This window comes from Rhinopithecus roxellana, chromosome 1, assembly GCF_007565055.1.
Source record: "Rhinopithecus roxellana isolate Shanxi Qingling chromosome 1, ASM756505v1, whole genome shotgun sequence".
Classification (NCBI taxonomy): Eukaryota; Metazoa; Chordata; class Mammalia; order Primates; family Cercopithecidae; genus Rhinopithecus; species Rhinopithecus roxellana.
In genome coordinates, this window is record NC_044549.1 from 157,469,340 (window position 1) to 157,493,934 (window position 24,595).

The 24,595-nt window shown below is 41.4% G+C and overlaps 1 protein-coding gene across 4 annotated transcripts in view; it reads left to right on the top strand.

Moving 5' to 3' along the window:
• Positions 1 to 24,595, top strand: part of OSBPL10 (oxysterol binding protein like 10) — a 329,028-nt gene that overhangs the window by 135,530 nt on the left and 168,903 nt on the right. For all 4 annotated transcript variants that reach the window (XM_010354464.2, XM_010354465.2, XM_030932578.1 and 1 more), the window contains one exon: positions 18,808 to 18,999. In XM_010354464.2, coding sequence (XP_010352766.1) covers positions 18,808 to 18,999 — 192 coding nt within the window. The remainder of the gene's footprint in view (positions 1 to 18,807; positions 19,000 to 24,595) is intronic.

Sequence of the window (24,595 nt, forward strand, 5' to 3'; positions counted from 1 at the left end):
TTGCCTTTCCCAGGGTCCCTGCTGCAGGTAGGCTCAGCCTGAGGGAGGTGCTGGCAGGAGCCTCGGAGGCAGGAGGGGCTGGCGTGCTTCTGTCCTTCAGCTCACCTTGGGAGAGCTCTGGACTGCGTCCCCCCTGGCTCCTAGTCCCATAGGCAGCCCTGCTGTGTGCCTGGTCTTGCAGGTTGGCTGCAGCTTCTGGGCCCTGCTTCCAGCCCCTCTTCCCGTGATCCTGCAGCCCTGGAGGGTGTAGCAGTTTCCCATGTAGCTGATCTTCAGGTTGCCTTCCTCTTCCTGGCTGTTCTTTCTGCTGTTCCGTCCTCTGCGTAACTGATTTTCCATGTTAAATTCCCTCACTGAGACACTTTTGACTTCCTGACCGAACAAAATCTTGTTGACTCAAACTGTCTTCTCTCTCTGTGTTTAGTGTGAAGGGGTCTATGTCTTAACCACTCATTTGAAAGACTTATTGGGAGTCAATGCAGATATGGATTGGGGTAATGCCAGTGAGTAGTTTAAGGAAAGGACAGCTCTGAGGAGGGCACTTGAGAAGGTTTGCTACCACAGTGAGAGAAATAATAGCCCGGGTCTGGTGACTCACACCTGTAATCCCAGTACTTTGGGAGGCCAAGGTGGGTGGATCACCTGAGGTCAGGAGTTTGACACCAGCCTGACCAACATGGTGAAACCCCGTCTCTACTAAAAGTACAAAAATTAGCCCGGTGTGGTGGTGCCTGCCTGTAATCCCAGCTTCTTGGGAGACTGAGGCATGAGAATCGCTTGAACCTGGGAGACTGAGGTTGCAGAGAGCCGAGATTGTGCCACTGCACTCTAGCCTGGGCTACAAAATGAGATTGTGTCTTAAAAAAAAAAAGAAAGAAAAAAAAAAGAATGGGGAGAATTGCAGATGAGATGGGGGACCACCTGGTGGATAAATGATGAAATGAGAAAGGGGAGAATGAGGCCTTGGGTTGGGGGATCCTCGAAGTGGCAGCCCTTTGTGACAACTGGAAATCTGAGTTATTTTGAGGTCTCACAGTGGAGATCTGTGATTCTTCTGAGAAGAGGTGACAGTTGAAGACACACAAAAAGAAGTTCTTTGTAGAGAAAAGTCCATATGGACAATGGAAGGCTGGATCTTGGGGTTCACCCATAGTTGGGGGATAGAGAAATATAGAGGACATGGATGAGCTAAAGGATGTACACTCAGATACAGGAGGAAAATTTGGATGATTTTTCATCCCAGCTTTGAAAGGTGGGCATGCTCAGGAGTACCAGAAGCTGCGGAGAAAGAGAGGGGCATTTGGGATAAGACCTTTGGATTTGCCCAAAGGATAGTCAACAGAGTGGTATGTTTATATGTGGCCACTGGCACTAGATTAATTGTTCCAAATAGGATTTATGTATGTATGTATGTATGTATGTATGTATATATGTATTTTTTTGAGATGGAGTTTCGCTCGTGTTGCTCAGGCTGGAGTGCAATGGCGTGATCTCGGCTCACCGCAACCTTCACCTCCCGGATTCAAGTGATTCTTGAGTCTCAGCCTCAGCCTCCCAAGTAGCTGGGATTATAGGTGCTCACCACCAGGCCCGGCTAATTTTTTTGTGTTTTTATTAGAGATGGGGTTTTACCACGTTGGCCAGACTGATCTCGAACTCCTGACCTCAGGTGATCCACTCACCTTGGCCTCCCAAGGTGCTGGGATTATAGGCGTGAGCCACTGTGCCCGGCCCCAAATAGGATTTTTAAAATAGCCATTTCTGGTCAGATGCAATGGCTGACGCCTATAATCTCAGCACTTTGGGGAGGCCAAGGTGGAGGATTGCTGGAGCCCAGGAGCTTGAGACCAACCTGGGCAATATAGTGAGACCTTGTGTCTACAAAAAATTAAAAAATTAGTGTAGTGTGGTGGCGTATGCCTGTAGTCCCAGCCACTCGGGAGGCTGAGGCGGGAGGATTGCTTGAGCCTGGGAAGCAGAGGTTGCAGTGAGCAGAGATGGTGTTGCTGCACTCCATCCTGGGTGACAGAGCGAGACCCTGTCTCAAAAGAAACATAAATTTTAAAAATAGCTATTTTTAAATTTTGTCATGGTTCAGTTATTTCAAATTTGCATTTTGTAAAGCACATATCTTTTCAATTCCTTGACCACAGTTGTGCAGGATTCCTCTTGAAGTCAAATAAGTAATGCACAAGTGAGCCAAAGAAACTTGAAATGGTAGCAATCCATGGATAGAAAAGAGCCCGTCCTGCTGTAAGTGGCAGGTTTTGGGAATCTCTGAAAAGCATCAGTTTGCCCATGTTGCTCCTTCTCTGGGTCCATGCAGAACAGTAGAGATTTTCAAATCTGGACTTGGTAGAGTGACTACTTTATGCCTTTTTTCTCTTTTTAATGTGTGCTATCTGGGACTCATGCTTTGCAGCTCCTCGTGGTGAAGTCTAAGACAGAACTGCTTCTTACTGAATTCTGCTCTGTGTGTAATAAACAGTCAATGTTATAAGGAAATTGAGGAGTAACGGAATTTATTAGTTTAACTTTTTTCTTATTATAAAAGCACTATAATTGCACATAATAAAATGTGGAAAATAGGCCGGGCGCGGTGGCTCAAGCCTGTAATCCCAGCACTTTGGGAGGCCGAGACGGGCGGATCATGAGGTCAGGAGATCGAGACCATCCTGGCTAACACGGTGAAACCCCGTCTCTACTAAAAAAATACAAAAAAACTACCCGGGCGAGGTGGCGGGTGCCTGTAGTCCCAGCTACTCGGGAGGCTGAGGCAGGAGAATGGTGTAAACCCGGGAGGCAGAGCTTGCAGTGAGCTGAGATCCGGCCACTGCACTCCAGCCTGGGTGACAGAGTGAGACTCTGTCTCAAAAAAAAAAAAAAAAAAAAAAAAAGAGGAAAGAAGATCCTGGTCTCATGTCTCTAAAACAACCACTTTAACCATTTGGAATCTCTTCTATTGGTGGATTCACTTCCTACTTTAGTAAGTAATTTTGAGCCATTGCTTCTGGTATCTCAGTATTTATCCAGTTGCCCTGGGTATACAGTTCTGCCTACATGAAGGAGAAATAAGAGCAGCCTTATTGTAAAATATTCTGTATGTCCCACATACTTTGTGGAATAAAGAGAAGCCCTTTCAGGGTGAGCAGGAGAAAATGGAGGCAGGCAGACAGACAGCGTTAGAATTGCTGGTAGAGGGTTCCTGGATCCTTAAAGTGTTCGTTTTATTTTCATTTTAAAAAAATTGATGTGAAAATCATATGACATAAAATTAACCATTTTATTTATTTTATTGAGATAGGGTCTTGCTCTGTCACCCAGGTTGGAGTGCAGTGGCACACACACGGCTTACTGCAGCTTTGACCTCCTGGGCTCAAGTGATCCTCCTGCCTCAGCCTCCCAAAGAGCTGGGGTTGCAGGTGTGCACCACCTCGACTAGCTAATTTTTTTAAAAAACATTTTTTTGTAGAGATGGGGTCTTGCTATGTTGCCCAGGCTGGTTTTGAACTCCTGGCCACTGGTGATCCTCCTGCCTCGGCCTCCCAAAGTGCTGGGATTATAGGCGTGAGCCACACTGTGCCTGGCCCAAAGTAACTGTTTTTAAAGAGGACAATTAAATGATGTTTGGTACATTCATTATGTTGTACAGCCACCACTTCTATGTAGTTCCAAAACAATTTTTGCTACCACAAAATAAAACCCTGTGCCTATTTGTAACTACTCCCCATTTCTCTTCCCTGAGCCCTTGACAACAACCAGTCTGCTTTCTGTTTCTATGGATTTACTAGTCTAACTATTTCATGTGAATGAAATCATATGTGACTTTTTGTGTCTGACATCTTATTGTTTATCATGATGTTTTTGAGTTTCAACAACAATGTGGCATGTATCAATACTTCATTCCTTTTTATGGATGAATATTGTTCCATTGTATAGATTTGTCACATTTTACTTATCAATTTATCAGTTGATGAAAATTTGAGTTATTTCTGCCTTTTGACTATTGTGAATAGGGCTGCTATAAAAATTTGTGTATATGTATTTGAGTCTGTTTTTAATTGTTTTTTGTAAGGCACAAATCTTATTCCTCACTCTTTGGGTCATAAACTATACAGGCTGAGACAGCTTACTTGGATCATGGCAGTTCATGGTTCGAACCAACACATTTTGCTTGCTGCTAAGCAATTCTCTGCATTATAATGATTTAAGTCACATTCCCAAAGATAGTACATGGGTCACCTTTAGCCTAACTGGTGTTTTGTTACGGGAATCCTAGTTCAGCATCTTGTCCCTACCGTGTGAAATGTCAGAATCTCAGCCATCTTACTATAGTTGCTCATGGGGAAAAGCCATCTTTGTACTGCTCTGTTCATCAGCAGATCTTTGTTATGTAGCCCCAGACCCTAGCATCCCTGTCCCTTGCCTCATCTGCCCTCTCTCTGCTCAGAGCATCTGCACTCATGGCTGCTGCCTGTGTTTGATTTAGAACTCATGGTCCAGGGCCACCAGTGACTGTGAAGCTGTTAACATGTGACTCCCTGAGCACAGAGTATATGTCTTGGAGATACCCAATTGTGAACTTATGATCAGATATGCTCTATTTACAGTGTCTAGATTGGTCCTTTGTCTGGAAATGTATCTCTGTATTCCTCACCGTAGCTCTTGATAGACTTGAGGAGGAAAGGAACTTTGCTGTTATGCTAACTGGAACTTTAGCCTTTAGAATAAATTGGGGCAGGAAAGAAAGGAAGGAGGGCCAACAGTGATCAGAGGTGTCAGATTAAAGCAAACATACCATTTGCCCCCGTCTAGCACTCTGGAACAATGGGTATTTATTGTTTTAGATGGGTTCTCCCAGAAGGCAGAGCCTCAGGGATGAAGGTTTGGGTGCAGGAATGTGATCCCAGAAGAGTAGGATAAGGAGAGCAAGAGAAATAAAATATGGAAAGAGATAAACCCAGGAGGTGTGCTAGTGTGCTGATTACAGCTGTGAGCAATTTAAGCTGAATCCCACTGGTGACTCTTGTAGGAACCACATAGAATATGCTTCAGAATGCTCTACCCCAGACACAGGTGATGGGATTATTATCTCCTGGCTCCCATCTCCCATTGATCAAGGGCTGCCCCATGGTGGGAGGTAGGTGGGGTTAACTCTCTCTTGCACGCCTAGATTTGCACTTGTACTTGGCTGAACAATTGCTGTGGACTTTCGAAACAGGCTTCTGTAGAAGAGTCCCAGGTCAGAAGGTAGGAGGTAAATAGCGCAGCCGAGTCCTCATGCTGTCTGTGTACCAATAGTTGGCTCAGCAACCAGCAGTTAAAATGTGGATTGAGAGCGTGTAAGGCAGGACACACATGTGTCCAGCATGTGTAATTTCCACATTTTTTCCATCTTTTTGTCGCTGCTTATAGCCACCTCCTGTATCTAAATCTAAATCAAAGATTTAGGAATATCCCAAAATGATAGCGTTCTGTTATGGAACGTATTCTCAGCCTGGCTGTCGGTGAAGGTCATGTTTTTGTCCCCAACCCTATCATTTCTCTTTTGCTCTTCCCATATCAATTTCGATGGAATTAGGCCAGTTGATCCGTTAGACTTAAAGCCACTAAGTCTGTTAAAGCTGTAGGAATCCGGTTAGATTTTAACACAAGGTGAAACTCTTAAAAAATGAATAATTTGGACGCTTCAGCAGGTAGCAGAGTCTCTGGGGACAGGAAGAAATGAGAAAAAAGTCTCATGTACTATCACGCAAGGAGCGATAAGAGTTTAATTTTCTTCTTCATGGGCTCTAAAGTCTGTTATGACAGTGACATGCTGGCTCGGAAGCCATAGGAGGAGTCGTAGTAGGAGCTTTTGTGTGTTATGTAAAGCCCAGCAACTTTTCTTTTGCATTTCCTGTGAGGATCACTCTGTCCCCGGAGTATTAACACAGAGCCAACTTGCTCACTTCTTTTTTTTTTTTTTTTTTGAGACGGAGTCTTGCTCTGTCGCCCGAGGCTGGAGTGCGGTGGCCGGATCTCAGCTCACTGCAAGCTCCGCCTCCCGGGTTTACGCCATTCTCCTGCCTCAGCCTCCGAGTAGCTGGGACTACAGGCGCCCGCCACCTCGCCCGGCTAGTTTTTTTGTATTTTTTAGTAGAGACGGGGTTTCACCGTGTTAGCCAGGATGGTCTCGATCTCATGACCTCGTGATCCGCCCGTCTTGGCCTCCCAAAGTGCTGGGATTACAGGCTTGAGCCACCGCGCCCGGCAACCGGTGCCACTTCTGTAATGAGCCCCGGAGCTTCTTGCTGAGCCAGTATTTGCACTGGTGAATTTATGGAAACTGCATTTTTAGAGCTCACACATTAGGGACACTCCAGGGTTCTATGATTATAGGGCTGAAATACTCCAAGAGAAGTCCTAAGTCTTAGCTAAGGTGATGTGGAGACATCATTCCTTAATCAAAACAGTGAAATCATCAACCATTATGTATACAGACCTTAAGTGTGTGTATCATTTTAACTTAGAATCTTTACCCACCAGTCTTTAGATAAAGTTCCAAGGTCCATTCATCAAGCGTGGGCTTGCTGCTAGAGTTTCTGCATCATCTCCCTGGTGTAAAGCATATCTATTATGTATTGCTTATAGTTCCTGTTTTGATTTGTTTAAAGAATAGGGCAGCCTGATCACAGAACACTTTTAGATTTTTAGAAATAGTTTTTACTCTTTTTTAGTTGTCATGCTTGTACCTAATTCAATGGCTGTTTTTAGCAACTCACTTTTATTGATATTTTTCAAATCATACATCTTAGTTTCATAAAGATAATTATTTTCATACTTTTATTGGTTTCTTTATTATTTAAATTGTGTAATTAAAATAATAAGTACAGCAGTACAAATAGAGTAGGGACTAAATACTGTTGGCTCCTTGTAAATACCCAGCTCAGCCGGTGGGGGCAGAGTGTGCAGGCATAACTAGAGAAAGGCTTTGAGCCTTACACGGTCAGCACTAGAATGCATCAGTCAGTAGGTTTTGGAAGAAATGTGGTGGGACATCCAATTAGTTGGTTAAATTGAGGACATTGAAAGCATCTATGACAGTTTTTCTAACTCTGCTACCTGAAATCCTGAGATGGGGCAACACAAATATCTCCTCATTTAAGGCCGGGCGCGGTGGCTCAAGCCTGTAATCCCAGCACTTTGGGAGGCCGAGACGGGCGGATCACGAGGTCAGGAGATCGAGACCATCCTGGCTAACACGGTGAAACACCGTCTCTACTAAAAAATACAAAAAACTAGCCGGGCAAGGTGGCGGGCGCCTGTAGTCCCAGCTAGTCGGGAGGCTGAGGCAGGAGAATGGCGTAAACCCAGGAGGCGGAGCTTGCAGTGAGCTGAGATCCGGCCACTGCACTCCAGCCTGGGCGGCAGAGCGAGACTCCGTCTCAAAAAAATAAAAAAAATAAAATGGCCTAAGCCTCTCCTGGGTTGTTTCTAACGGCTCCATCCACACACTTTCTGCGTGGAAATCCTGGCGCCCATGGGCAGTCCTTCAGGCTTTTATTCGCTGGTCCAGGTCTGCAGATTTCAGTGACTGGAATGACAGCAGCCTAGTGCCTGAACCAGAAATACCGCTAAAGATTCCCTGTCTTGAAATCGTTGGTAAAAATGGAGAGATCTGAGAGTGAGTCAGGTGCTTTCCTTTGTGCTTCAAAAATTAGTAGAAAAATAAATAAATAAAAATAAGTAAGTGAATCTTGTTGGCTCTGTTTACTCAGGTCCTATGTCGGGATTCAGGATTCTTAAAAGTCCAAGACAGGATCTAAACGTATTTGTGTTTTAAAAATAAGCCTAGGCCAGGTGTGGTGGCTCATACCTGTAATCCCAACACATTGGGAGGCCAAGGCAGGTGGATCACCTGAGGTTGGGAATTTGAGATCAGCCTGACCAACATGGTAGAGACCAACCCCGTCTCTACTAAAAATATAAAATGAGCCGGGCGTGGTGGTGCATGCCTGTAATCCCAGCTACACAGGAGGCTTGAGGCAGGAAAATCGCTTGAACCCGGGAGGCAGAGGTTGCGGTGAGCCGAGATCGCGCCATTGCACTCCAGCCTGGGCAACAAGAATGAAACTCTGTCTCCAAAATAAATAAATAAATAAATAAAAAAGCCTAGCTTAGTGTTAGCATAAGCCTGTGAGCCTACAGTTTATTTCTGCTTTGGCAAAAGTGCCTTACTGAGAATTAGGGAGAGATTAAATCTATGTATATAAGACACCTGTGTATGTGTTCCATACTTATAAAAAGCACAGGAGAAAAGAGGAAGCCAAATATCAAGACCTTCTAAGATTCTGGCCAAATATGATGTTTTTAGGAAAATTATCTCATGGATCCACGGGTTACAAGGTTTCTGTAGCCTCCTGTGGCTATCACCATAGGTGAGTTAGTAAGGTGCTATCTAGTCAGACTTCCTGTGTTATTAGCAAAACTTGCATTTTTATCTTAACTTCATCAGCAGTAGCAAGCTTGGAATAGTAATTAGTGGGATTTATTCCACAGCTCCTGTAGGAGTCTGCACGCCGCTTGGGCATGTTGATGATGTCGTGATTTAATTTTTTTAGCATGAAACATTTTGAAACACAAGTAGGCGTGCCCTTTTGTGCTTGGCATTTTTGTGCCTGAGCATTTGGGAAGGAGATAATGATCTCTTAGTAGACAGGAGTGCTCTGTCAGAGATTAGTTATTGATTTTAAGAAAAATCAAATTTGCTTCTTGAAATGTTCTTAGAATGACATTGGACTTCTCATCCCACGGCTGATTTGACCCACTGGTAGGAGACAGAAGTTTAAACATAAAATAGGAGCCCTTGCCCCCATGTTCCTGAGTGATCATTTATAGAATTCCTCAGCACGCACTTGCCTTTTGTTCTGTGATTCATTTCTGGCATAAAGTATCTTCGGGTCAATTACAGTGAGACATGAGAAGAAATAGAGCATAGAATAAATCATGAAATACCCATCTTCAGGGCAGTAGTAATACAATTTTACGATGAAAATTATCCAGTCGAAATGATCCATTCCGTGTAGACATAAGTAAATTGTATGCAAATAACAATTTAATACCTGAGTATGACCCTGAGGAGAAAGCTTATTGAAACCCATTCTTCTAATTTGCTTGTCATTCTCTGTGTCTGCCTCAGCCTTCGGTGGTACCAGGCATCTGGCTTGCCTGGCAGTTGTCTGTAATTTCTAATTCAGGAACTAGTCTCTCCCATCCCTTATCTATATTGCTGTATGCTTTGCTCACTTCCACCTCTGCCACACTGTCCATCTTGCTCAAACACACCAAATGAACTCTCACCCCAGGGCTTTTGTGCTCTGTTGAGATTCTGTGTAGAATGCTCTTACCCAGATGGCCTGACTCACTCCTTTACTTCATTGATGTCTTTAATCAAATGTTACCTTCTCACGAAGTCTTCTCTGGCCACCTGTCTACAATTGGAAAGCCGCCTCAAGTTTTTTTCTTTTTTTCTATCCCTGCTTCATATTTTACCTATTTACCTTTTTAGGGGGTAGCGGGTGGGGAGGACCTCTTTCTCTCACCAGGATGCCATTTCCATGAGGACAGGAGTATTAGTATTGCTCATTGTTGTACTTCGTTCCTGAGAGCAGTGCCTGGCACATAGTAGATGTTTATTAAATACTTGTTGAATCTCTGAATAATGCAAGTTGGTTGGTGTTGTACCAGGTTGCTTTTCGGACATTTCATGTTTATGTATGGTAAGTGTGGTGGTCTGTATGTCTTTTTCAGACTCTTCTGCCTATTTGGAAAAGGAGAAGAGACAGTAATGAACCAGTGTTAGTATTTTTAAAATTAGGTTTTCAGGGAAGAGGCAGTGGTTTAACCAGTGATAAAAGTTGAGGTTGGGGGGATTTATTGCTCTTTATTTACCGCATTCATAGCTTTTGCAAGGTGAGGCCCTGTATCAAATTCAACAGAATACATCATGGCTGGTTAGATACCATCTCTGGCCTGGGAAAGGCCATCCTCGAGGGGAAGCAGTAAGCTGTGGAGACAGATGACTCCGGAGTAATGCACATTAAGTGCTATGCGTGGCGTAGTCTACATTTTGTTTTTACATCTGTATACATACTGCCCATCAAATGTTACTCCTCTTATTAGGAATAGTTAATTAAAAACCATATAAACAATTAAAAGTATTTAGCTTCGTGTGGTTTAGCCCTAATGAGCTTATTGTTTAAATACCTGAGAATTAGTATGCTATATTGGCCTTTGATATTAAAAAGTCATTTTTTTTCCAAGATGCTAACTCAGCTCCCGGTTATGGTGTTCCGTAGAGAGTTGTGGTGACTTTTTTGGACCTCAATTGGAGACAGCTGAGTGAATTACCTCAAGTGAGGCAGTGAATCCTCATGTCCTCATCACCTTCCAAGGCCCTACCACCTAATAGCATCACTTTGGGGTTAGGATTTCAATATATGATATATGAGTTTTTTTTTTTTTTTTGATGGAGTCTTGCTCTGTCACCCGGGCTGGAGTGCAGTGGCGCAATCTCGGCTCACTGCAAGCTCCGCCTTCTCAGTTCACGCCATTCTCCTGTCTCAGCCTCCCAAGTAGCTGGGACTACAAGCGCCCACCACCACGCCCGGCTAAATGTTTTTGTATTTTTAGTAGAGATGGGGTTTCACCGTGTTAGCCAGGATGGTCTCGATCTCCTGACCTCATGATCTACCCTCTTCGGCCTCCCAAAGTGCTGGGATTACAGGCGTGAGCCACCACACCCGGCCACAATATATGACCTTTTTACGGGGGAGGGGACACAAATATTTAGACTGTAATATGCACATATATGTATGTGTTTGTATGTGTGCGTATTTCCATTGTAGCTTTGTTAATATTTGTATCTGGTTGGGTGAGTTCTTCCCTTTTGCTCTCCTTTTCAAAATTAACTTGACCTTTCATGAAACTTTATTCTTCTATTTACATATTAGAATAAATTTGTTGAGTTGCTCAAAAAATCCTGCTGGAATTTTTATTACAATAATTATAAAGCAAATTAGGGAGAACTGACATCTTTACAACATTAAGTTGTCCCATCCATTTACCTGATACGTGTATTTCCATTTTCTCAATTCTGCATTGATTTCTTTTCATGGATTAATTTTTTTTTTCTCTATAAAGTAAAGGTCTCGTATACTCCCTATTTGGTTAATACTTGTACATCATCGTTTTTATTGCTATTGTGAATGATATTTTCTATTTTCTGATTGGTTATCATTGATATGAAGGAATGCTATTGGTTTTTCTAAATTCATCATATATCTGACAACATTGTGAAACTTTTTTTTGTTTTTAAATAAAACAGTCACATCTACAGTGATTGTTTTCTAGTCCTATTTTGTTGACTAGTGCTTCCAGTAAACAGTGGTAGTGGAATTCTTGTTTCTAATATTAAAAGGAATGAAACTAATTTTAAAAAAATTAAATATGATTTAAATATGATGGTTACTGTAATTTTTTGGTTTGTAGCCTAATTAAGAAAATTTTTTTTATTCCTTGTTTTCAGATTTTTTTCTCTATTAAAATGGCAATTCAGCATTTAACGGTCTCTGTGTTATGTTACTTACTATATATATATATAAAAAATAAAATTATTTTCTTTGGGGATCTGTAATTCTAGGAATATAGCCCACAATTGCCCTACTTTCAAAGGAGTGTTGTGTGTTTGTTTTTATGATGATAAGTGATTAAATTGAAGTTTCGGGTAAGAATAAAGATAAAAATGTGTAACAGTTATCAGCTTTCTTACTTTCTATCAACTATTTTAAAGTCTGCCTTGTGTTAAATACTATTTTGGATGATGAGGTCCTTCTTTAATTGTGAAGGCCCAGCTGGAGGGGCTGAATCTCTAATCAGATGTTTTCTGAGTTGAGTCTTGGATGAGATTTATAATTTGGGTCCGAGTGTTGTATGATTCATTTACCTTTTGGGAGCTGTAGACTTTAGATCTATAAAGGGAAAAGACTAGACTAGAATTATGTCTGAGATTCCATCTAGCTCTAAAATTGCATAGTTCCAAAGCGTGAGAAATGCAGCGAATTGAGCTTTGTCAGCAGAAAGAGAGTCTTTCGTGTTTTCAGAATAAAGCATCCAAAAGGAGTCTTGGTACTTGGAATTGCAAGGCCCCCAAGCAAATGGTGTGGATGGAGGATGCAAAGCGGAGAAGGTGGAAGGTTTTGAAATCACACTGGACACTTCTGGGTGGATCTGTGGGAAGTGGCGAGAAAAGGGTGGTGTGCTCGATAAGGGGGTCAGATGCACAAGGACAGTGCTTTCAGTTGAGTTGGGACCTTCAGGTTTGCCTTGGAGATTGACTAGGGATTCTAGAGCAGTTGAATTAACTGTTAAAGAAGAATCAGCAGGATTTATTGGCAAGGGGGTGGGGAGGGTGGAGGGGGGGTTAGGTGATTGGGGGATGGAGGATTTGAAAGTGATGGGGGAAGAAAAGCGAAAAATGTCAAGTTTTGTTTCTCACTGTTTGTAGGAAATGAGATACATGCATTTGCTTGTGACAGTTTTTCAGAACTCGGGCATTTGCATGCGTACTCATAGATTCAGGGCAGTGTGTTTAGAAGCAGGCTAGAGACTTTGTCTCTGGAAGAACCACAATTTTTCATTTGCACACACATTTGCGTGCATTTATATTGCCATTTGAGAGGGTATGGGTATAAAGTTAGTGAAAAATGTTTAAGATATGTTAAAGATTTGAAGATGAAATTTGAGGAAGAAATTTTCTATGCCTGGTTACTTAATACTGAAAGTCGTATTTCTGGATGAAAACAGGAATTTGGAAAAGTAGAGAGAGCTAGAACAAATTTGAAAAGCTAATCATGGAAATGAACTTGGAAAATTCCCCAGTTTTAATTCTACTTTAGGTCTGTTTAAGCTTGAAAAAATAGACAACTAAAAAACAAAAACAAAGCAATGCAAATTAGGTCAATATGAAGCTATTAAGCAAAATACTGGAATAGATTCATTTAAGAAACAGTTCACATTTTATTCAGATGTTGACTGTCAGGAAAGTGAAATTCCAACTAATTTTAAGGCCTTCAGTATACTATTTTAAAAATTGTTATGCTTTTTCTTTTTGTTGATTTTGAAGTATATTTGCTTTTAGAGGAAAAGGATTTTTATCCTTAGCTTTCACATATTTAGATATGGCACAATTTTTTTAGAGGAATAGAAGAAATACACTCCAATGATTTTAGTTGGTTAAATTAGTTCTTCAAAATACATTTCCAGACGTGGATTTTTCTGTTTCCCTTGGGCTATTTTTTTTCTGAACTATAGTATCTTTTTTTCGTCCTTGCTATGAAGGAATTCAAGGAAGTGAGGAAAATATGCTCCAAAGTAAATGTCATTTGAATGTTGTTACAATTAGTTGGTGTTTAGAAATTTTTCACATCAGAAAAATTTTCTACAGTAGAAGTGGTTGTCTCAAATGTCTATTTGAGATCGTATACCCCCTTTCCTCCCTTGCCTCCTTTTAATGCTAGTTCAGCAATTACAAACTTTTGATACATGTCTTAAGAGGTTAGGACCAGCTGATCTTTTCTATTTGGAACTTTGTTTATTGCAAGTATTAAGGGAAACTTTCCATTATGTAAACTAATTATTTCTTTTTGGTAAACCATGTAGATTGAATTAATTTATAGGGAACTTTGCTTTCTATAACAGGTGGGTTTCTGAAAATGTGAAATCATATTTTAAGTGCATTTTTTTTCTCTGAAGCAAGTGGTTTTTTAGTAATTAGGATGACTATCTTTTAAAGTTAAGGAAGCCTTAAGACTGTGACTACTTAAGACACCAAGGACCAAAATGGCCATATAGTTCATTCAGGGACCACTTAACAACCATTCACCTATAATGAGGCTTGAAGACCTCATTTTATTTATTAATGATGGTATTTATTGCATGCTTTATGACACATGCTTTGTGTGTCTCTTCTCATATCTTTCTCCAACAACCCAATGAAGTAGGTAATATTAAACTTTAGAAAGGAAGATACCTACATTTTCTAGGTTACACAGTTTGCAAGTGGTGGAGCCCAGATTTGAACTCAGGCAGCTGACTTGAGAAGGTGTGCTCTTAACCACTCCCCACACTGTCCATAGTACTGGATTGGTACTGGGCCTGTAGATGGTCCAGTGCTTCTCGCTCTAAGCTTTCTCACACTTGGCTTCTGTCTCCCAGGCTTGTTGCCCGTTTACCTTGGTTGGACAGATTCTTTCTAATGATTCCTCTCCTTTTCCAAGAATGCCTTTCCTAAATGGCAATTTTGGCCAGTAGATACAACGAGTATGTGTGTTTTGTCTTCTCTTTGCAAACTTGGGAAATTTAGGAATCATTCAATGAGAATGTAGGGAAAGACCAAGAGGACTGTGTGATTGTGTGCAGATGCCTGGACAGGCTGTGAGCATTAGCACTTGGTCTCACCCACTCCCACACTCTTTTTTGCTGTCACCCCATCATCAGCCAGGTGCTTACGAAGCGAGGGGACATAAGGAGTAGCCAGATGAGCACCGATAGCTGTGTGAGGGACAATTCTCCGCAGCAAAGGATGAAGAAACTTGCTCTTGACTCAGAATTTCCCACAGACGGCACACTTGGTGTTTCTAGTCACCGCCATTGAAGTAAATATTTGGAACAAAAACCTGCCATGTTGTTTCTCAGACTCTGTTAATATTTTAAATTAATAGTAAAGATAGGCTTTTATGACATGCAAGCATAATTTTGAAACAAAACCTGGAGATTGTAGACAGGCTGCCTTTTGGAAACACAGCCTGCTTGTTTATAGTGGTTGCAATTTGCTGCCTTTCTCACTTGTTCTTGTAATGACTGATTACCTGTGGGATTTACCAAGGGTAAGACTTTTCGTTCATGTTTATCCTGAAAGGAGGCATGGATGTGAATTACGCTGTGAGAATCCCCAGTTAATGGAAAATTAAAGGCTTTTTGACTCAGATTTACTGCTTGTAAATTCAGATGACAGCCAACCATTAAATAATGATCATGGGGTTAGACATTCACCATGGAATAATTTTGTTCCTGGGTGAATTTCTTGATTTATTGCCATTCATGGTGATACTGCTACAGGCAAAGGTGTCTATTGCCAGAGCTGTCTTCCTCTCTGATTTCTGATGAGTCCTCATTTCTACTCAGAATTAGAAGTGTGTGTGTGTGTGTGTGTGTGTGTGTGTGTGTGTGTGTGTTCCCTACAATCTTGATATTTAATGGCTGACCCTGTAAGTATTTAATTATGTTTTGGGCTTCTGACCAGTCTGACCCTATAGAAAATAAGAAGGTCAGCGACTCAGCAACTGCTTATGATTTTGTGCTAAGCAACTTCTTAACATTTTAAAAATCCATAAGGTTTTCATTGTTCAAGTTATCAGTGATATTAAGAAACAAACGTTGTCCATGCAGCTTCTGCATGTCAGGCACTGTGCTAAGCATTTTGTATGCATAATCTAATTTAAATTTCATGATGATGTTTTAGGGTCAATGTTATTATTTCTCTTTTTAAAGATTAGGAAATTGATGCTTAATGAGAAAGCTTAATAACTCACCCCAGATCACATGGCAAGAACAGGGGTTTGGTAGGGGAGGAGTGGGGATAGAGGTGTGTGTATGAAGAATGAAACTTACGTGTCTGGTTTCAAAGCCCAGGGAAAAAAATCTGCCTTTTCCTGGACTGGAATAAGCCTCGCTGACAGTCAAAATATATTTCAGTGGACTCTTAATACTTAGGCAAATTTACTGTTATTAAAGAAATATCCTCTTTCTCCCTTTACTCTCAAAGTGAAAAGATTGAAGCTGAAAGTAGGTGATTATTATAGCTCATTTTGATCAAGATATATATAGTTCTTATACCACACATTTCTCCAATTACCTAACATATGGTTATTTCCTATCTTTATCTGCATTCTAATTCATTATGTCCAAGTCAAATCCAGAGGATCTTCATAATCTGCGGTATTTCAAGGTGAACCAAAACTCTGATTTCTACCCTGGCTCTCACCCCACTCCTCCATCCCCTGGTGATCTGTAGAATGATGGATCATTAATGTTTAACAGTGTTTAGAGCTGTGCCTGTTAGCTGAGGCCTGAGGCTAAGACTACCTTGGTATCCAGACTGTTGGGTTGCTATGTTGTGTGCTGCCTTGCCTGTCTAGCTTCCCAAAGCCTACTCAGGCTTTAGGCCCATCACCCTTGGAACATCCTGCCATGATGAGATGAGCTCACTTCTTTGACATTTTCTGGCTGTATTGCCAAATTAGCCCCTGTTATGCACCATCTTGTAAGTGTGCATCTGTGTATGTTTCCCTCCGTCTGTCTCTGTATATTTGCATCTTACATCCCCAGCAATATTATAGGTATCTGTGGTGAAAAACTGTCTCATACATTTTGTTTTCTTCCTGACACTACACAGTATATATTTTCCTAGGCACATAGTAGGTATTCAGTAAATCTTTGAACTGTAGGAGCTAGATGATTTCCACATTATCTAACTTGCCTTTTCTCAAGCTGAGATGAAGTATAGGAACAATTGGAATGTAAAGTTTATGCAGAATTAAAATGTTTTCAATAGGGAATACATTCATATAGTTCAAAGTGGAAGAATATAAAAAGCATACAGTGAAAAAATCTCCCCTCTTCTCTGTTTCTATCCTCTCATTCCCTGCTTCTCCACAAATAAGCAGCCACTTTATAGTTTTATATGTATCCTTCTGCAGTATGTTTGTTTTAAGCAAATAGTTTTCAACAAGTTAAATAACAAAAATACTTATTTACCTCATGTTGGAAAAGCTATACTTTGCATACTATGGAACAATTATGTGCCTTCCTTCACTTATCTATATAGCTAAGAGATATTTCCAGATCAATTTGTAGAGACCTCTCTCATTATTGTCTTACAGCTTGGTAGTATTCCATTACATAGATGTACTATAATTTATGTAACCCGTCCCATGCTGACGGACATTTGGATTGTTTTCTGTCCTTTGCCAACAAACATAGTGCTGCGGTGACTAACAGGGACATATAGCATTTCACCTAGCTGCAGGTGTGTCTGGAGGATACATTCCCAGACGGGACTGCTGGAGCCAGGGGAGATATGTTTGTATCTGACAGGTCTGCCGATTGCTGTTCTCAGGGTTTTGCCATCTTTTTTACTTCCACAAACTTGTTTTTCTGTGGCCCTGTTGACAGATTGTATACTCAGACTTCTGAATTTTTGCCAATCTGATGGGTGAAAGATGGTTATCTAAAGTAGTTTGAATTTACATTTATCTTCTGAGTACAGTTGAACATATTTTCCTATGTGTTAAAAGCCATTTATATTTCTTTTTTTGTGAGCTGTCTTCATACCTTGGCCCATTTTAATAATTATTTCCAGCTCTACAATTTTCCTAGTTTATAGTTTGGCTTTGTTGGTGGTCGTAGTGGGGTATTTTGTTGGTCTATTTGTTTCCTTTGCAGAAGTTTCCAGTTTTTAGATAATCAAATTTATCAAGCTTTTCTTTTTTCTGTTCTTTTCTTTTTTTTGAGACGGAGTTTCACTCTTGTTGCCCAGGCTGGAGTGCAATGGCACGATCTCGGCTCACCGTAACCTCCGCCTCCCGGGTTCAAGCGATTCTCCTACCTCAGCCTCCTGAGTAGCTGGGATTACAGGGATGCGCCACCACGCCTGGCTAGTTTTGTATTTTTAGTAGAGATGGGGTTTCTCCATGTTGGTCAGGCTGGTCTGGAACTCCTGACCTCAGGTAATCCACCCACCTTGGCCTCCCAAAGTGCTGGGATTACAGGCGTGAGCCATCGCACTTGGCTAAGCTTTTCTGGTATAGCTTTTGGATTTCAAAGTGTTAGGCCTTTCCTACCCCATGGTTACAAGTTTTCTTCTAGTACTGTTAGTTTTTCTTAAATCTTTGATCCATTCGAGGTCTGTGATCTGAGAGATGAATCCAGCTTTGTTATTCAGATGGCTTCCCAGTTATCCCAACATTTACTGAAAAATCCGTCTCCACTAAGTTGAGATGCCATCTTTATGATCAACTAGATTGTAATTTGGATTATATATGACCACAGGATGAAATGTAAACAGTGGACTAACAAATGAGGAATAATTGCTGGACAGCTTAGTTCATGCATACAGCCAACATTATTAAGCGCTTAATAAATTAAACAATTGTGATATGCCAGACCTTGGGGATATAAAGATGAGCATGAAAGCATCTCTTAAGAAAGTAACTGGATAATCAATGTAATCTTGATGCAGTGGAATAAGAGCAGCAGAGAGGCTGAGAAAGCCAGGGAAATGCTTCACAGAGCAGAGAACACCATGCTGAATTTCAAGGTTCAGCAGAGGCTGACCAGCCACAGAGGAAGGGCATTCTAGAAGGAGGAAATAATAAGTAGAGAGGCAGAGCTCCATGAGCGTCCATGGTGTTGTGGGTCAGGGTGGGTCGGGGAGGGTGGGGGGCAGGATTTTGAATAGCTGTTCATGGCCATCATGTAGGACAGGAAGCACAGTTGGAGATGAAACCAGAAGGGCAGCTAATGGAAGGGCAGTTCAGTGAGTATCTATGGGATTTGGGCATGCAGTGTTGTTATACCTCCCCCGTACCTTCATCTCCCTAAAGAGATGTCGGGGAAAGATGAAGAGGTCCAAAATGAATAGAAGCCAACACTTAGTTGTGTTCTGCAGGTCAGTTGTTGAGTTTTGACACCTGTTGCTTATTCTAGAGTGCTCCAGGCTCCCGAAGCCGAAGTCTCACTTTGCTCCCACATGGAACACCCAATTCTGCGTCTCCCTGTAGCCAGAGACACCTCAGTGTGGGGGCCCCCGGTGTTGTCACAATCACGCATCACAAGTCGCCTGCAGCCGCCCGAAGAGCCAAGAGTCAGTATCCCGGCCAGCTTCACGAAGTCAGAGAGGTAGGCTTTGCTCTCCTACTAGGTTAAGCAGCCCCGGGGAGGTGGGGGCTGTGACAGGTGCTCTGCCGACTCCTCTTCCTTTGCGCCGTCTTGATTTATGGAGAGAGGACCAGCAGCAAACCTCCCAGCTACACCGCTGTGACAGTCCCTCCTGGTTTAAAAAAGTTAATTGTTCCTATTTCTTAGGTTAAGCGAATTGTTAGGAGACTTCTCTCAGAATTCAGAAAGCAGAGAAAGCAAGCCTGCAAAAATATGGATGTAAATGGAAGTACAGTTAAATCCACGCTTGTAGCAAAGACTAGGCCAAACTCCGTGGATAATAAGAAAATAACTCTGGGTGTTTTGAAACTCAGGAAGTGTTACACATAACGCAGATTCCCCCCATTTTCTGCCCTGCTTCACTTTTTCTCTCCTCTCCTCCTTCCCTTCATAGACACACTCCACGGGGAGTGTTGGGTAGTGAAAAGAATACTGTCCTTGAAGTCAGAAGACTGTTGTTTAAGAGCATCTCTTTTAACAGCTCCAAACCTCAGTTTCTATACCTGTGAAATGGAAATAAAACAGGCTTTGCCAACCTTCTCTGGGGAAATAAGAGGATCATTTGTGATAATGAAAACTCTTTAATTGTGCCTTATAAAAGTGACAAGAGGTTCCATTTAAATTTTGCTTTTGATGCACTGGGAAGTCATCAGTTTGGGGATCCCAGATCCTTAGTATCCCTGTCATCCTCTGCAGCTGTTATAGAGAACAAACTCTCAGATAAATGATGTTGGTTTTGGTTGCCTACTTCCTTTGAGTGCTGAGTTTTTTTGCTCTGCAACTTACTTGGGTACAGACCAGTTTGCTTTCCTCTTAGAGAAAGTGGCAGGGCTCTTCCTCCACGTCACACAGAATGAGACTCCTCGACTAGGGTCTTGCTGCTGCTTGTGTTAGCATGCATCTTGCTTTAGTTTTTAAATGTCACAAGCCAGGTGTAGTGCTCTGTTAGCTGACTATCTTGGTTCTGAATCTGGCCCAGGAAGGACAGTCTAAAATCAGAGTCAAATCTGTAGATGCATATGAAAGACAAATTTTTTTCTTGAAAGATTTTACATGTATATACTCTGTCTTGCCTAATAAAGAAAAAGTACAGAGTCAGAATTCTATTGGAATTTTCAGGTAGAATGCTTACTTTGAAATAGTCATCCTGATGTGTTAAAAAGGAAAAAAGTAGGCTGGGCCTGGTGGCCCATGCCTGTAATCTCAGCACTTTGGGAGGCCAAGGTGGGTGGATCACTTGAGGTCAGGAGTTCGAGACCAGCCTGGCCAACATGGTGAAACACCATCTCTACTAATAACACAAAAATTAACTGGGCATGGTGGCGCGTGACTGTAGTCCCAGCTACTTAGGAGGCTGAGGCAGGATAATCGCTTGAACTGAGGAGCCAGAGGCTGCAGTGAGCCGAGATAGCCCCACTGCACTCCAGTCTGGGCGGCAGAGCGAGGCTGTGTCTCAGAAAAAAGAAAAAGAAAAAGTGGCTATTAGCTTAATTGTGTTACGTTAGTTGATATGATGAATGATTGTGCACAGGTTTATATTTCTTTTTATTTTTCTTAGTACCTTTTCAAAACATCATATGATGGAAAATGTTCAAATATATGCAAAATAGCATAGTAATGCAACCCTATATCCATCACCTTACTTAAACAATTCAAATTTTCCGTTGTTCTTGTTTTATCTATTTTTAATTCCCCCACCACTTTATTTTTCCTGCTAGAGTATTTTAAAGAATAGTTAAGTTTTATAAAAAGTTCCTGTTAGATAAATACCGTTACATTAACTGGCAGTGATAAAATGATACAACACTTAACTATGATACCATCATTTCACTTTTATGTAGACCTCATTGCAGATTAGTTTATGAGTCATTTGAGACTGTAACCTTGAACAAAGGCAGGTGAAAGTTTATGGTATTTTGATAATTTTCTTTATTGTATTATAATGAATCTCTGTAGACTTACTGTTATGAATGATAAGCCTGTATGTATGAAAAAAACCTTTTTTTTTTTTAGGACTTGTGTGTAGTGAGCAGTGACCTAAATAAAGGTTGAGGTACTTTAGCCTGATTAATTAGTAGCATTTGATTCAACAGAATCTTTTCTACCTTCATTTAAAGAGAATTCAATTTTTTAAAAGTATAGAAGTATGGCTTTTGTGTATGGTTGTACAAAGAAGTTTAATTTATATAAAGTCTATAATGCAAGTTTATAGTGCAAAAAATGTATAAAGAAAACTAAAATTACCTGTAATTCTACCTCCCTACAGGTAACCACTGTTAATCTTTCAGTGAATTTACTTTTGGGTTTTTTCCCCTGTGTATTACAGATGTGGATACGCAAAAATATATACAGAGTGATCTAAATTTTGTAAATGAATACATGTCTGCTTTTTCCCCCTTTATATTGTCTTTTCTCTGTTGTCTATCTATTGGGGAAAGCTATTGAAATTTCCCATAGAGTTTCATGATACGAAAAATAATTAGGTGAAACCAGGTCCGGTGGCGTGCACCTGTAATTCCATCTACTTGGGAAGCTGAGGTGAGAGGATTGCTTGAGGCCAGGAATTCAAAACCAGCCTGGGCAACACAGCAAGACCCCTCCCAAACAGGAAAAAGAAAAAGTAGGTGAAATGCCTCTGTAGCCATTTGGTTTGGTTTTTGTACTCTTGGGTGATGGTATATTTCTTCAGGTTCTTGCTTTTTGTATATTGATAACCTTTATTACTCAAAATTTAAGTAAGATTGTTGACACATAAGTGCCAACACTGGTAATGGAGAGAACTTTAGGGTGCCGAGCCCCTTTAGGAAGAGTTTAAAGTTTCAGTCCTCAGACACTGTCCACCTTCACTCCTGATGGGAAATGGGTAGCTGTTCTGTGGCATTTGTCATTTTGTGATGTGGCCAGGTCCACCTTGGGAACTATCCAAGCAAATTGCACTCATACTAGAAAGTTCCGCAGTTATTAATTTCAGAGCATAAAGGCCACAGCTTTAAGGTTCCACTGTATTTATCTATAAAATAGCTAGAAGAAAATGGAATAGCATTTTTAACCCAGCTGTTCAGGGAAGATAAACTTATGACCACAGAAGCAATGGAGAAAATCATCATACACAAGACAGATGTGCCAGAATATCAGGAGAATAAAAGAGAAATAGCCCAGCCAAAGGCAATAGAGTAAATAGTAAATGGAATGCTACAGCATTGGTGAAAATAATGGGATAGTTTGAAAGATTAAATGGTTATCCAAAATATAAAGAATTGAGATACCAAAGGTCGGAACCCAGCATCTTCTCAGGAAGTGGTTAGGAGAGATCAGTATAGGGAATTTCAGAAACTGTCATCATGAGGAACAGATATATTCTCTTTAGCAATTCAAGAAATGAAAATTAAGGCAACTGTTTGTGAAATTATCTGAATTAATTCTAGCCCATTCTTGGTTGGAGTAGTAAGAAATGTTGACTGTGCTGCAGATTGTCTTTTTGCTGCAATCTGGTGATGTATAATAAGAATGAAACATAAAACAAACTGCATTGCCAGTGACCCATACATTTCCTGCTGGGAATCATACCTGAGGAAACAATTTATGGAACTGGGACTAGGAGGAAGAAAATTAATTTGGATAAAGCTATTCATACAAATAAAGGCATAGATTCAATACAAGACATTAAGGGAATGACTAAACAATAATACATTTTAGATTCTAAATTGCTCTATAGTAATTTAAGATAAGAGTCATGTCAGTATTATTACTACATGGACATGTATGCATAAAATGAGTAGGAAAATAAATATACAGAATAATGTATATACATTGAACCCTATAGTCATCTTAATAAGCTCCAGAAGTTGTTTAAAACAGTGGTTCCCAGAATTTTGGATTTTACTTGCAAACAAAGTTTTAGAAATAGAATTTTAGGAGCAATATAGTATTGCTATTTTAAAATTTACCCAGGAAGGACATTTTGAAAGTAGTCATAATCTCTGGTTTCCACTATCTCATAAAAACGTCTTGATGCCCCCAAAGGAATATAATCTCAAATAAGAGTCATTTACTGCATTGAATAAGAAGTCTTTGGGGGCTGGGTGCAGTGAATCACGCCTGTAATTCCAGCACTTTGGGAGGCGAGGTAGGAGGATTTCTTGAGTCCAGGAGTTCAAGACCAGCCCTGGCCACACAGACTCCATTTCAAAAAAATTTTGCAGATTTGCTGGGTGTGGTGGCTCGTGCCTGTAGTCCCAACCACTCAGGAGTTTGAAGTGGGAGGATTGCTTGAGCCCAGGTGTTTTAAGTTGCAATGAGCAATGATTGCACCACTGCACTCCACCCTAGGCGACTGCGCAAGACTCTTTCTCAAAAGAAAAAAAAAAAATCTTGGACTGGAAGAGACTTCCTCGTGGATTGATTCTGGCCTGTGCATCTGTGTTCCCAATTTATCTCCTCCCTTGCCATTGTCAATCACTCCTTTAGTTCATGCCTTGCTCTGTCTCCAGAAAACCACCTTCCTAAATGGAAACATTTTATCATGTCACCTTTCTGCTATTTTTTTTTTTTTTTTTTTTTTTTTTTTTTGAGACGGAGTCTTGCTCTGCCACCCAGGCTGGAGTGCAGTGGCCGGATCTCAGCTCACTGCAAGCTCCGCCTCCCGGGTTTACGCCATTCTCCTGCCTCAGCCTCCCAAGTAGCTGGGACTACAGGCGCCCGCCTCGTCGCCCGGCTAGTTTTTTGTATTTTTAAGTAGAGACAGGGTTTCACCGTATTAGCCAGGATGGTCTCGATCTCCTGACCTCGTGATCCGCCCGTCTCGGCCTCCCAAAGTGCTGGGATTACAGGCTTGAGCCACCGCGCCCGGCCGCACCTTTCTGCTATTAAAACAAACAAAACCCCAAACCTTTTTGATTCCCCACTGTCCATAGGATAAAGGTCAAACTGTCGTGGGTGGCCGACAAGCCCAGCTTCCTGCGGTGTGCGCTCCTCCATCTCCCAACCCTCAGTGCCCCTTCTTGTCCTCACTGGGGACTCAGGACCTCCTCTGTTGGGAGGCCCACTGCTCAACAGAACTTTCTGCCAAAATAGAAATGTTCCATATCTTGACTTGATATGGAAACATTCATATCTTGGCTCCACTAGGAAAAGTTGAGCGTACCAGAAGGCTTAAGATCTACGATGGTGATGCAGGAGGTTTTATTGAGTGAGATGGGATGATATGCCCACCACTGCAAGATATCCACTGGCAAGCAAGGAAGAACCAAGAAACAGCCAAGGAGGAGAAGCGCAGGCAGACGGCACTTCCAAAGCAGGAGAAAGCTCTGATAGGTGAGTGATGTGAAGGTTTTGGTGGACAGTGGCCAGAGCACAGATGTATGATCACTCACTCTGCGTCCAAACCAACGAAGAGGGCAGGTCTGTCGATGGAGAACCTAGTCCAAGGCATCACCTTGAGATCTGATCTTGCCCTTGATGATATCAAACCGTATATACCAAACCTTGCAATTGTTTCCAGTGCTCTTGTAGCAACCATCGGTCAGCAGAAAGTGATCCTTCAGTGCGTTAAAGAACG